General features: G+C 46.8%; 1 protein-coding gene across 1 annotated transcript in view; it reads left to right on the top strand.

The window, feature by feature from the left end:
* LOC144137826 (cytochrome P450 3A14-like) overlaps positions 1-14785 on the top strand; it is a 39761-nt gene that overhangs the window by 4423 nt on the left and 20553 nt on the right. Inside the window, exons 2-4 of the mRNA XM_077669832.1 lie at positions 261-366; positions 2369-2421; positions 4026-4122. Of these exons, the coding sequence (XP_077525958.1) occupies positions 261-366; positions 2369-2421; positions 4026-4122 (256 nt within the window). The remainder of the gene's footprint in view (positions 1-260; positions 367-2368; positions 2422-4025; positions 4123-14785) is intronic.

Raw genomic sequence — 14785 nt, 5'->3', positions numbered from 1 at the left:
ACATTAATTTTGACAATAAGAACTCCATATGTCGGCAACTGAGACTTCTCGTTTTCAATGTAACTAAAAGAACAAAACGGATAGTTAAACAAAGATGACGGATGTAGCAAGCAGTACGATTGTGCCGGCAATGAAATACCTCGGGGCTTTCTGTTTTCTTTTTGCAATGTTCAGTTGAGTTCTCTTCTTCTATATTTGATATTCTACATCACACCCGACTTGACCATAAGCACTAACAAGCGGTTTCTGGCGACGTTCAGCCTTTACAGATGGCGCAAGCGAACGTTCTCCCATTTCAAGGACCTCGGCATACCTGGTCCCGAACCGAGCCTTCTATTTGGCAACCTGATGGAAATCTGGCAAAAGGTAACGCCAATCCTTTTGGTTTTTTTTCAGTAAAAATCCGCTTTGCTGAGTGGGTTTCTTTCATCGCACTAGCTTTGCAAAGAATTTACACACGCAGTGAATACTTACTGTACTGACTGCGCCGCAAGACGTACCAGTTCCTGCTTGAGAAACGCTGTCGCATTTTTCCTCACATTTTGTTTCTAGCATTGGTTTTTAACAGCGGAGCGTTCGTAGGCTAATATCCCTCTTTTTGCGTCCTTAGGGCGAAAAAAAAATGAATGAAGCCCACACCAACGCGTAAGACTTGAAGGTAGCGACGCTGTACGCAACCTCGATGACCATCACTACATTTTTAAGTCCACGATTGCAGCCGACTTGCTTCTTCACTGCCGCAAAGACCTTCACTCCATCTTTGTTGCTATTATGGCGACGAAGAATGAAACCGAAGAAGCAGAATGAACGAACGGAACAAGCACACTGAAACTAGGCGCCCGTAGTGCAGCGTGTACCCTTGGAGCAGGTGGCGTGATTCTTTTCTCCACAGTCACAGCCAACTTAGCAAGCCGTTTGATTCTCGATTACTAACTCACGGTCGTAGCCGAGTGTAACAGACAAAAAAAATGGTCGTAGCCGAGTGGGTAAGACGACTGGCTGCAACTCCGTTGATCTATCATACACAGGCTGGAATCCTGCTGGTGCCGGTGATTTCTTTTCTTTATGCTGTTGTGCTGAGTTTTGTGGAACACCGGAATCAACGAATTGCTAAACAGCTTCGCTCTTAAAAGACACTCCTTCCGCACTTCGGGGCAACCTCTAGCTCCGGCTACACGTTCGCGTACACTGCCCCAATAAATATCTTTCCAGCAATGCGTTTGTGTTTATAATCATCATGATCATCATCACCAGCCTATCTGCGCCCACTGCAGGGCAAAGGCCTCTCCCATTAATCCCCAATTATCCCGGTCTTGGGGCAACTGCGACCATTTTATCCCCGCAAACTTCCTGATCTCATCTGCCCATCTAACCTTCTGCCGCCCTCTGCCACGCTTGCCTTCTCTAGGGATCCACTCCGTTACCCTTAATGACCAACGGTTATCTTGCCTTCGCATTACATGCCCTGCCCACGCCCATTTCATCTTCTTAACTTCTACCATGTGTGTCTTAACACGCGTTTGCTCCCTCATCCACTCCGCGCTCTTCTTTTGCCTTAATGTTACACCTATCATTTCCGTTGCATTGCTCGCTGAGTCGTCCTCAATTTAAGTTAAACCCTCTTAGTGAGCCTCCAAGTTTCTGCCCCGTAGGTGAGTACCGGTAATATGCAGCTGTCATACACTTTCTTCTTCAGGGACACTGGTAGGCTGCCATTCATTATCTGAGAAATTCATTGGCTTCATTGTGTTTAAAATGAAGCCTACTTTTGCAAGATTGGTGTAAGCTTGGTATTTGTAAGCTGGCTTTCCTACATTCAACGCTGCACAGTGAAGCTTACCCAGCCTTCTTTTCGACGGCACCCCCTCTCTGTACGACCGCCTGTACTCCTCCGGCGCTTCATATTCCGATGACACATATAGCCCCTGAAATGTGTTTTTCAGCAGTAAATGTGTGTTTACAGGTGAAGCCGTCTCTAGAGAAATCCGTATATGCTTGGTTTTTGTAAGCTGGCATTCTCTCATCACGTGTTCCTCAGTGAAGCCTAGTCCTCCACCTACTGAACGCTTCCCCACCGCCAACGCGCCGGTTCAGCGAGAGTTTTCGGTCACCCCATAACGCAAAAACAGCCCCACTGGTTACCCCACCTTCCCAGGACGGAATGAAACCTAATGGTTGTTTAACGGTTAATCTGGTGACCAAAGATATCGATAACTCGATGATTTCCGTCCCTCCTTTCGCATCGTCATTATTTCTGTCTCCCTTTAATGCGTGTTACTATTCAGCTTTCATTGTGTGTATGTTTCGAAGAGTAGAGAAAGTTGTTAGCAAGCCTATACGGCGACTTTAATCGCATCGCTCATTGCAGGGTATGGCTCGTGCATCGAGCGAGTGGCTGAAGCAGTACGGAGACATCGTTGGGTAAGCCGCAGGCAATAAGTGAAGACCTCTACAAAAATGAATGAATGTTGATAATTAACAGGCAATATTCCTGTTGATTCTACACATGTGCCGAAACAACGTTTGCTTAGATAGAGTACGGTGTTATTTTTTCTGTTCCCAGCAGTTAACGTGTGCTTTTGCAATTGCGCGTACATACAATAAAAATTTGCGATTAACATGCATAACCCCCACTGGCCTAAATTGATGCTAAGACTCGCTTTATCGGTTGCTTACGCGCCTCAGACCCTAACCTAAAATTAGACAATAAAAATACGATAAACTTTACCGCCGCTTCTGTATAAATATGCATTTTTTGCGTTGATACATTATTGGTGTTGGATAATTGAAGCCGCAGTTTCTTCTTCCGCTCAATAAAATCGTGGTTGCACTCATTCGAGGCCATCTTAAGACCCTAACCTGACATCTAAGGATAAGTTCGGGGAGTGGGGGTGAACATGCTGAAAAAATATGTGCGCGTGAACCAAGCACACCAGCCAGAAAGCACAAGGTGTGGAACCGAAGCTCTAACGTAAATTCCGCATTTCAAGAAGGATGACTACCTTGTCTGTCTGTCTGTCTGTCTGTGTGTATGTATAAATGTATGCGTGTATGTATAAACGTATGTATGTATGTACGTATGCATGTATGTATGTATGCATGCATGTATGTATGTATGCATGTATGTGCGTATGCATGTATGTATGTATGTATGTATGTATGTATGTATGTATGTATGTATGTATGTATGTATGTGCGTGCGTGCATGTGCGTGTGTGTATCCACCCTCTTTTGCGCTGGTCTGCGCAGGGTTACAAAGGCGAAGCGCTGTCGTAAATTGCTTTTCCTACTCATCTGAATCATCTATTATTTCCTTTAAAAACAGCGACGCTGTACTAGGGCTGGGCCTGACGACAGTCTCTGCTGGTACCGTGTCACGCTCTCGGCGGGAAAGGTTTCCGCACCGCGCTAAAACCGGTTCCCAGTATAAAAAAATCATTTAAGAAAAGTGCCCTAGGGTCTTCAATTTTAAGACAAAATGGCTGACATTGCCCCCAAAGAAATGTCTTCCTAGCAATGCACTTGCGCTAAGAGGTGAAGCCGACTTTAATCTTTGTAAGGTGGCTTTTTTATCTTGCCCGGTGCGCAGTGAACCATCTACGGAGGGAGCAGGATTATAGAAAACGGCTTCAACTATTGTGTTATCGGAATTAAAAAAATTATAGGACAATTAGCTGCTAAGGAAACCCTAACATTGCGCCGAGTTTCATTTACTTGTCTTAATTACTTATTTCACAGTGAAATCGTAAACGTTACTCTCTGCTGTCGATACATGGCTATTTACGGAGGGAGCAGGGCTAAAACAAACTGCCGTATCACCGGAGGTATCCGGAAACAAACTACAAGAAATTTTTCCGCTAAAACGACTTTAACCTTACGCACCACTGCTTTGCTGGTCAAGCTTCTTCACGGAGTGGAAGGGCATGGCTTATCTAATAATTCCCCAAAGGTGCTTCCAGCTCTGTAGCACCACGTTTCTTAGTACGGCAGGGAGTGATTGCATGTTATCATCGTTGATTTTTCAGTTACTACAATGGCATCATGCCAGGAATTGTACTTCGGGACCCTGAACTGATCAAACGCATCTTCATTAACGACTTCCACTACTTCACTGGAAGACAGGTAAAATGTCGTCAACCGTCATAATTACGAGATTAGTTTAGCGTTAAATCAGTACTATTTATGCTGTGTTGTAATAGACGTTACTCGACTTTTAAATTCAGAGTACATGAAGTATTATCATGAAACAAAAACTACCAACATCGGACGACGCTGCATTCGAGTCCACCCTGTTTAGGTGAAAAGAAAGGCATACACCGCGCGCTTGGTTGCAGCTGAGTGGCCGCTTGGCAGGGCGTGATGGTCGGGGCTGTCTTTTTATACTAGGATATCATATCAATCTTGAAACTTGAAACTTGAAACTTGCAGATTGCATTCCCGGCCGATAGTGGCGACATGCTTGTGAACCGGCTGCCGCAAAAGCGTTTGTTAGAGCAGCTTACACATGTTTTGCACTATTGTAAAGTACAATGCGGAGATTTCTTTCGTTCCCTTGCGTATGGAAGTGCTGTCGAAGCTTTGTCGTCGCCAGCTAAGCACGGTTCTCCGTGACTGACTAAGCGTCGAGCACACTTCGCCCAGATCTCTTTCAAATTCCTTCTTAGCTTCTACTTCACTCTGCTTAAAAGCATGTATGAATATTTTATATATCAAAGTAATAATATAACAGCACCGCGAATAATTCCCGGACATAGTCGCTGGATAAACATGCGAGTGTCGATCTCCTTTCGGAGGAATTAGTTAAAACACACCATGTGGTGGAACACACGCACACACGCACGCACGCACGAACGCGAAGAGGAGAGGAGGTCCTATTCTCTTCTGCTTTACACTCATCCCTCACTGATTGTCATTGGGAGCGGGATCCGGCGTGTGCCGTAGTTTCTTCCATACGCTAAACGGCAACTTGGCAAGCGAGCTGCCTAAGAAATGATCTAGCTTAACGCTTCAACAGTCTTTAATGCGTTTCTCCCATAGCCGGTACGTACCCATGGATTTTGTAAGCAAAAAGATAGCGTTGGTGTACACTTCGTTTTGATCGTACGTACGTATGCAACGTTTTTGACCTTGAGCGAGCACTCTTAAAAAATGTCGTGGCACTTACTATGAGAACACTAACCAGTTACTTGTCACAATATACACAAGGTACTTAGTTCTTTACTAAGTGGTCATGCGTAACCTGGTGAAAAGCTACGCGGGACAATGTGGCTCGGCTGAGAGCGCAGCGCGACATCAAATAAAGACAACAAATAAAGTGAGCAAGAAAACCAACGGGATGCACGAGGAGTGCGAGTGTAACTAAGTTACCTTAGAAATACCAAGGAGGTTAAAAAAATTGGTTTAACCTCCTTGAGAAATACACCTTCTCTTGTTGCTTTTATAGCAAGCGGCGGAAAGTCCTTTGATAGAGTCAGTGGGCGTGTCGCAAAAATCAAATATTGTGACGATTAATTTTAGAATTATGCGTTTTAATGTGACCACGTGCAAGTCAGCATGTGGATTTGAAAAAAACTTTGTAATCGTCATTTGGGGTGGGAAAACTGCTGCAGTTTTTATGTTGAATAATTCATAAAATTTTGTTACTGTCAGTTAGTGTTAGTATCACCCGAGCAGCAGTTACTGAGTGCACGGTCTGGAGTGGTAACGATAGCATTTAGATGCCATACTTAGTGGCCGGACCTGCGTACCGTTCTTCGGGTAGTAAAGTTCGTAAAGAGTTAGTACATGCAGCCCGTTACTACCTTCTAACTAGCATTTTTGTTAAGAGTGAGGCGCGCATTACATAATCGGATAAAGGCACGCCGTGTGCTGCCGCATCGCGCATCATCACATGAAGGGAGGTGATAAAGTGAAATTTGCTTTCCGCCATTTCGACACCCGTTTCCAGGTGCAGTTCACCGACAAGAACGCCGCTGGCTCAGACAGCTATGATCTGATAACGAGGCGCCACGGTCTTGCGTACGGCAATCGGCGTGATGGCTGTATCCGAGCGTCGACGCTGTGGTGTCTATAGAGTTTTACTCTGCCTCTTCTTAGGAAAGATGCGACAAGCCGCTCCCTTGCCTTTTTATTCCGCGGTCGTAAAGGCTGCGCCATTTTTTGAGCGCGTTTCCAATTGATATATTGGCCGCGAGGGCCACCTCTGGACAGGCCGGCGCTGCTATCGTTTTGACGTCACTTGTATAGGATCCCTGTTCTTACCGTGCTGCGTAGTTGGCTTGCGGCACGTGACATTTCGTTTAGGACGCGCCTTCTAAGTGTATTTAAGTTTAATTTTCGGCGTTTGGAGTTAATTATTAATGCGTGAAGCGTAGTTTGACCACATGGTGACTTAAAAATCGTGTCAACCGCGGTAGGCTACCCGCAAACGACTCAAGCGTGGTGGTGTATGCGGACGTATCCGACCGAACCCGTTGTAAGCGTAAGCTGCGGCTCCTTTCCCTGATCAACATTGTAGGCTACCACGATCACCGAACTAAATTTTTAGGTTTCGCTTGTCGTTCGCAAGAAATGGATGAAGCAGGAAATCATCAAGCGTTTGCTATTCGCAGAAACGCCCCGCACACACGTCCGCCGTGCCTGCCCGCCGGCGGCTCGAACCGACGCAGGTCGCGGCAGCAACACCTTGTTGCCGCGTTTTAAAATCACACTGATCGCAGAAAAGGAGTATCACAATCGCGAAAGTGGATGTTAGTGTGGTGAAAAATTGTCCTAGGTAGTGTCATCAGCTGTGATTTTCAAAGCGATGCTCAAATATCCGCCGCGATCTACGCCGACCGGCCGCGGACGTCGGTCCCGGCACCGCCGGTCCGTTCACGCACGGTGCGGCGAGCGGCCGAAGGGTAGCGATACCTGCGCGCAAACATCGGCCGAGGCCGTGGCAGGTATCTTGATCATTGATCGCTTAAATTGCAGTCACCACGGATACAAACTTTCACATGCGAGAAAAGGGGTGACAGTGTGGTGAACAGTTGTGTTAGGGGCTGTCATTCGCGACTGTAACCATAGCGGAGATGAAATATCTGCCGCGACGCTAAGCCTTTTAAAGTTCCCACATCTGACTCCGCGCTGTTGGAAAGAGCCTCTTCTAAAACTCGCCGCACGCAAGCGTGTTACATTGCATTGCCCTAACTTCTTGGGGCCTCCAACGCTTGGTTCCCCTATTCTAAAACTCCCCATTACCCCACGGCGTGCTTTGCCTCGTACGTGAGCAGTGGTGAGTTCTCAAACTTGATGTTGGAGAAAGGCGCAGGCTCACTGTGAACAGACAAAATCCCGTGTTGCAATTATAAATTTCTACGGTGGGGCCTTCATTTAAAATAAATATAGCCATGTCCAAACCCGCTCGAAGGCGTTGAAAACTCGCGTTAATACCATTCATACATTACAGACTAGTTGTCGCGAAAACTAAACATATCAGCAGTCAGGGACATACCCAGAGGGGGGGCCCGGGGGGCTGCCCCCCCCCTGAAAATTGTTTTGGGGGGGGGGCTGGGGACCCCCCTTCCTCGTGCCACCTCTCTTCTCCCCTCTCACACATTCTAAAGCGCCTCCATATGATTCCTGGGCTTGCTAGCTATTTGAGGTGTGTTTTTTTTTTCGAAAAGAGCCAAATCCACCTAAGGAGAATTGAGAGAAACAAAAAAAATGAGAGTTTGGAACTGGACCTAAATGCAATGCTGTCAAAACTATTAAATGACATCATTTACATATAAGGTAGGGGAAATCTATAGCGACAAGTAATTAAGACTTATGCGGAGAATTTGAGCAATATTAGGATAAGTTCGGATCTGGCTCGTACTCAGTTGAAACAGACAAGTTGATGCGGCATTCTTATGAAAACTTTATTGCAATTGACTTTCACGAATGGTACGATAGAGTTTTAAGCTAAAAACGCAATAAACATGCAACATAGCTTCAAGAACAGTAAAACTATACACGACGAGCCGATGAGTCCTCTTGGCAGCATTAGCAGCTCTTTTCGAATGGTTCCGTATGCTATTTTTTGGGGCACGCCGGAAGACACTAATGAAGCTCTTCGTGGCCTTGCCATAAATTTCCAAAATGCTTCACAAGAAGCCTGCTCATATCAACTTCTTCACCTTAATGAAGTGGCTCGTACCCACAGAGGGGGGGGGTTAGCCATGACTTGTAAGCGGCAGCTAATTTGTTAGCTACGTAAATGGGAAATATGATAATAAGCACATTTATTCCGTAAGGACGAAGGAGACGAGGTAAAACGATAGTATCACATCTCTGAGTTTCATTTCGTTCACTTCGGTTCGCTTATCGTACACGTGTGGTGGCAGATCATTCGCCGATCTCCTCATCGCTCTCTAAACGCATGATAAGCCATCTCTCAAAAGCAAAAAAAAAATTGATGAAAACACCCGCAAAACAGCCCGAACAGTCACACCAAAAGCGAAATCTCATTGGGCAAATGAATTTGGCTCATTTTGATCCGTGCCACAGCAGGGTCTGCCTCATTTTCCATAGGATTTAAGATGTGCGTACACGTTTGCAGGGCGTTGTCTCAAATATTTTCTCGAAAAATTTTTTCTAGGGGAAAGTTGCCGGGATTATCTTGGCAGTGCAGTTTTAGTGTTGGTTTGTGGATTAGGTCCATTTCGAAAAAAAATACGTCTCATTTGGTGGTCAACGTGGGATTAAAAAAAAAAGAAATAGGCGAGGCTTGTTTGCTCCGTTTAGACGGAAGCAGTACCGCTGCACACTGGCTTCGTGCTCTGCTGCCGGCCTGCCATTTGCCATTCGCTGCACCCCCTTTACCCTGTTCGTCTGCAATCAGTGCTTGGGTCCTCTCGGACAGCAGCGACTTATCGCTTGTTTCGCCAGGGTGGCGGTTTCAGCGGCTCGGGTCGATATGCTTTGGTGGGGAAAAGAAAGTTTTTGTCTTTAAACATTCCAGAAATCCCTCCGTTCTAGCGCGTCGTGGTGTCGGTGGATACTGTTGCCCATGCCTGGTGTTTGCGGCTCAACTGTTTCCTTCCATGAGCCAAACTCATAGCGCGTTTTTCACTAGTTTTCGTGGAAATGCTGCTGTTGCGTTTGTAGGTAAGTTTGTGCTTGCCGCAGAGAAACCCGCTGTAGGGTTTCTCTAGGGAATGCCTTCCAACGTCCGGCTCACCACGTCTGCAGCGTCGGCCGAACAAGCGAAGGCGACACAAAGGCTTGGAGCCGGATGGCGACGAGCGGTGTGGCGCGAGGGGATGCTTGACCCCATCGCCCGGCGTCTCTAGCGAGTGTTTACGCCCGCTTAGGGAACGTTACCGTGGGAGTACAAAAAATTGGCCGCGTATCTGCTCCTTTCGTTGCAAATGCCGTCAAAATACGATAGTCTTTATCGGCTTTTGCGAAGCAAATGCCTCCCTTCGCTTTACCGCTCACCTCTCATGTTGTTCCTCTTGCGTCGCGCTCCTCCCAAGGTAAAGACGCCAAATGTTTGCTTAAATCATTTTAAATTTCCCGCGTTCCGCTGCTCCAAACCGGGTGTCTCGATGCGAACGCTGCCGTACGGCGAAGACGCGCGTTAATCGAGGCGCCCTACTTCAACGTTTATAGAACCGCGTTTCCCTACTCCACGTGCGTTGCAAGCAGCAGAATATAGACAGTTGCGAAACTCCGCTTCAGAATCCGGGCGGCGCTAGCCCCCCCACTCCGTGGAAGCTGAGGGGCAAGTCGACGCGCGCGGCACCTAGGAGATAAAAAGGGAACTTCGCTAAACTATTATTATTCAAAATTCTTCTGTAAAATAAAGATTGCTTTTTAAATTAAAACACAATAATTACGTAAAATTTACTTGTGTTTTTGCGGCTTTTCTTTTTATGACTTACGGCAGCAGCCGCAAGCACTTGAGTACTGCTTCAACGTCCTGCCGACAGACGACAGGCTAGTCAACTTGTCCCGTGCTTGCCCCGGCGCAGGGGGGCACCCGAAGACCGGCTTTCGATACATGGGGCCTATGGGGAGTTTCGCAACTGTCTCACTCCAAAGATCAGAGCAAGGATTAAAATAGCCCCCCTACCAAGTTACATGAGCACCACAAGGCACTATTGAGTAACTCTAGCAAGCAGAACGTGGAACCGATCTAGTGGAACCTTGCGTAACTGTTGCCGGTTGCTTTCTTAAAATGGCGCCAGAAGCTATAGTGGCGCGGGCGACAGCAGGCGACGGCGGAGTGGATTCTTTTTCTGCAGTTGATGAAGTATTTAATTTCGCAAAAGTCAAGCATGTTTGAATTTTTATAAAGGAACACTGCAAATATCACTTCTGCATTGATTTGTTGTCTCATATTTGCATAATGTCTTGTTCTTCTTCAACAATGTTGACAAGTATGAACATTACACCGGACATAGACGGGTAGATTTAGCTGTGACTATATAAGACTATTACGCAGGCCTTGTTTTGCTTTGGCCGGGTGGCTGAATCGAGTCACAGACAGACAGACGGACAGACAGACAGACAGACAGACCAAAATTTCTGGGTTTAAGTAGCCCAAGAAAGACTATCGTCTTTAAAACTCTGTTTCATAGTCGGCGCTTCCGTCTGGACAAGAAGGATCGCTCACAAGGGAACTGCAAGAACGTTACCAAGCCCGACGACGACAGGGTGACAAAGTTGTGACGACACTGGTTGTCGTTAACACGGGTTTAATGAACGATAGATTACATGAGGATTACATGTCTGTCAAGATGGCGTCTTCAGACGTCGGGAAAATCCGGGTACAGCCTGAGGCGATGCATCTGACGATGCGGTTTCGTCACAAAAGTGAAGGCGCGCATCGCAGTTGTATGGCAGCAAGAGACACCGGCGGCATTCATTCGGACAACTAAAGCCAGTGACAGCGGCATTGTTGATTGAAAGCCATTGTGGTTAATGGCTCTTATGCGTAACGGCGGTTTTACGGACCCCGAGCTGCCTTCCTATGAACAGACCTCGAGAACACCGGCTTGAGCGGGGAAGGGCACGGAGTCAAGGCGGCCAATGGTCAACTTGAGAGAAACGGGTGTGCAGGGGGTGATTGGTGAAAATGAACCTGAGGCGGACACCTCGACGGACACCAACCATACTTTTGGCCGAGAGAAATTTCGGCTTCAACATTGGACTGTGAACTGTTTCTTTGTATTAGAGGACTATAAAACCCCGAGTGCATAGGATGAAAATACCAGGCGCATTAAAGATCGCGTAGTCTCGTGATGTCGGAGTATCGTCAAGTTGTCTGCACATGGCAAAGAGTTTACTCCACCAACGGGCTGAACGAGAGGACGGAGGAGAAGTTCATTCCCGCATTGCATTCTGAGAGAGAGAGATAACTTTATTAAAAGAAGGTGCCCCTAGTCCGGGGCTCTGCGTATGGAGCTGAGGGCCAGCTCTGCCCATTCCGTCAGCTGTCGCTGGCCTTGAGCGGTTGAGTGGGCCAGCCAATCCTCCCACTTGGCGAAGGTGTCGTGAGGTATGGGCGGGAGAGCGGGATTCTTGGTGCATGCGCAAAGTCTGTCATACATGTCCGGGTATTCCCTGCAGTGGGGACAATGTGGGGTACCCTCCATTTTTTCGGAATTTGTGTATCATGTAAGCTGTGGGAAGCGTATGGGTCTGTATTTGTCGAAGTATATATGCTGTGAGGTGCCGGAAACAGCTGTCTGGAAAGCCGTGCCTCCCGAAGAGCTTCTCTTATATCAATGTAGCGGCTGCCTGAGAAGGCCATTGCCCTCTGATGACCATTGCTGGTGCCCGGCTGTTTAGTTCGCGGGCGAGAGCATTAGCGCGCTCATTTGCAGGGATGCATTCATGCCCAGGGACCCAGAGCAGCCTGAATTGTGTCGAGCTACCCTGTATCGCTTTTTCTTTTATCTGTGCCGTAGTTGTGTTCAGCTGGTTGTGTATGAGCTGGCGGCACGCCGCTTGTGAGTCGCTGAAGATTATTGCATAGTCTTTATGTGTGCAGCTTTCAATGGCTCTTGCTATTGCTCTTCCTTCAAGGTCGGCTGATTTTTGTAGTTTCTTTTCGGTGGATGCTGTGACAAGCTCCAATTCCCTGTTGACAACTGTTATGACACCTGTTTCGTTGGAGAAACTGGCGTCCGTGTACAGTGTGCCAGTATCTAGTTCTGTTTTTTCATTAATTTTCAGGAGGGCCTTTGCGCGCAGCGCCCTCCTGTTCTTGTGCCTTGTGGTGCTCATGTAACTTGGTAGGGGGGCTATTTTAATCCTTGCTCTGATCTTTGGAGTGAGCTGCGTCTTGCGCTGATGTTCTTCTCTCATTTCATACCCTAGCCTTCTCAAAATTTGGATGCCCTGTTCGGAATACCGGAGTCGCTGAAGCTGGCTTATCTTGTGTGCAGTGATCAATTCGTCGAGCGTGTTCGTGGTGGCCGTGTCTTCCAACGCTTGCGTTGCCGTGTAGGCAGGAACGCCAAGCGCTACTTTATGTGCTTTGCGTAGAACGATTTCTAGTTTTTTTAGTTCTGTTTTACTTGGATTTTGATACGGTAGATGGTACAGTAATCTGGAATGAATTAGCGCCTCTTTGATTCGCAAGGCGTCCTCTTCTCTAAGACGCTGTCTGTTGGTGATCCTAGCCAGCGTGTGAATAACTTGGTTGCACTGATTCACGAGTTTGCCCATTCTTAGGTTAACTTTGCCGTTGTTCTGAATGGTCAGTCCCAGAACCTTAATGTCAGGTCTTTGGGCGACAAGAATGCCGTTTATGTAGACTTTCAGTTGTTCCTGAGCCTGCTTTTTGTTATACTTGGTGACGACCAGGAGCTCTGATTTTTCCGATGAACAGGTCATTCCTCATTTTGAAGCATAGGCCTGGATTGCATGCGCTGCTTTTTGCAATTGTTCTTCCATATATCCCGATGAGCCTATATATTCATCCATAATGTGATGTCATCCGCGTATATCGCATGTTTCATACTTTCTATGCTATTGCGACTTTTGGGAAGATCCATCATCGCTATGTTGAATAGGAGCGGCGAAATTATCGAACCCTTAGGCGTGCCTCTGTTTGCAGCCCTTCTTTCTTGGGATTCGAGGGAGCCGAGTGTTAGTGTCATGCGCCGATCTCTTAGAAAGCTCCTCACGTAATAATGCACGGTATTAGGCGTAAGACATTTCCAATTTGCATAGCATTTTGTTTCCTTCCTTCATAACTAGGAGTCACTGGTTTTGTTTGGAGAAAAATGTGGAAGCGCAAGAGGTTTGCCACGGAGATCTAAACTCTCGAGTGCCTACATGCACTTCTCTTTCTGCCGACTTACATTGCGTATAACGTGTGGGATGCTCCTGAAATATGCCTTAACATTAGTCGAGGGAATGTATAGTTACTGTGCAGTACGCGTATTTATTCCTGTAAATATTTTAATTACTGCTGTTCTTTTTTTAATTTTGCAAACTTCGAGTAGGGATCTTTAACGTGCGCCGAAATCTCCAACACACGAGTGTTTTCGCTTTTCGCCTCCATCACAAAAGCGGTTACACTTAATTTCATTTCTCTTTGCAGGTTTACGCGCCTTTGTGGTAAACACTGGGTGTTTATCGTGTTTGTACTTGCAACACCCGTACCCTCGCCCATTCCCCTAATTTGCATAAAAAAGTTATCTTTCGTTGCCCCCCTCCCCTCCCGCGAAAAAAATATCCTGTGTACGTGCCTGTCAGCAGTACAGAGTACTAGTGAAATCAAATCAGGGCATAAATATAAAAAAATTCATTGGAGGGGAAATAGGCCCTGCTTAAGCCAAACTGCATATCGTACCAGCGCTTTTAAGCATGTGCGGCGTCGCAATCGGCTCACCGTTCTCACGTAGTCATTCATTTACCAGGCAATGCGCGCAGTACGCGTGGTGAGATCACAACTGAGCGGCACGTTTCCGTCGCTGCTGCAAGGTCTATTTTCTTTACACACAGCCTCGTACATGTCACGTCGCAATTATTTCATAATGAATTAACAGCGTACTTTTCTCGGCACCAATTGAATCGTCCTTGGCGTTAGCTGGCTGCGTACGAGCTGTCTGTGGCGATGCTAGCAACTACCCAGCCGCAGCGGTGTCGTCGGGAACAAGCGAGCCGTTGATTGCTTGCCCGGATTATTCGCTCTGTAGACAACTTTTTTCTGTAATTTGCGTCAAAACCGCGAGGAGGGAACACATGGTGGCTACGAAAAAAATGAAAACGTGCGGTCGCATCAGCACATGCAATGTGTTCTAGCAGACGACAACATAACCCGGCGTCTTTCAAGTGACGTCATTCGTAGGTGGCGCCACGGTATGCCCTCGAGGCCAATACCACTTGTAGAGCCAAAATATTCAGCGTCGATTTTCCGTTATCAGCTCACTTAAACGCGTTTAGACACTATTATGTACGAAAAGAGTTCTAGTGGGTTTTCTCTGGAAGCTTTAGGCAGGGTGGAGCTGCCCCACTTAAGATTTCCGCACTGGCTTTAAACAAAGCACATGGAGACCCTGCCCGCCCGTGGTACCAAATTTCCTCCCACAGTGCGCCTGATACAGCTGAGTCATACTTCAACGTAACCTTCAACGTAACTTCAAACGTAACAATGTTTCTAAACTGCAAAAACCTAGCACACATCGACGCTACTCTAAGGTCACTCTAAGATGAAATCGCTGCATCCTCAAAAAAACTGTTTTTGTTGCTTTTTCTTCTCTCGCAACTAAACGCAAAGCTTCTGTGTCTTTTCTTGTGG

Source organism: Haemaphysalis longicornis, unplaced genomic scaffold (genome assembly GCF_048455015.1).
Source record: "Haemaphysalis longicornis isolate Haplotype H1 unplaced genomic scaffold, Haemaphysalis longicornis Haplotype H1 scaffold_5, whole genome shotgun sequence".
Lineage (NCBI taxonomy): Eukaryota > Metazoa > Arthropoda > Arachnida > Ixodida > Ixodidae > Haemaphysalis > Haemaphysalis longicornis.
This window is presented reverse-complemented; position numbering and strand designations above follow the sequence as displayed.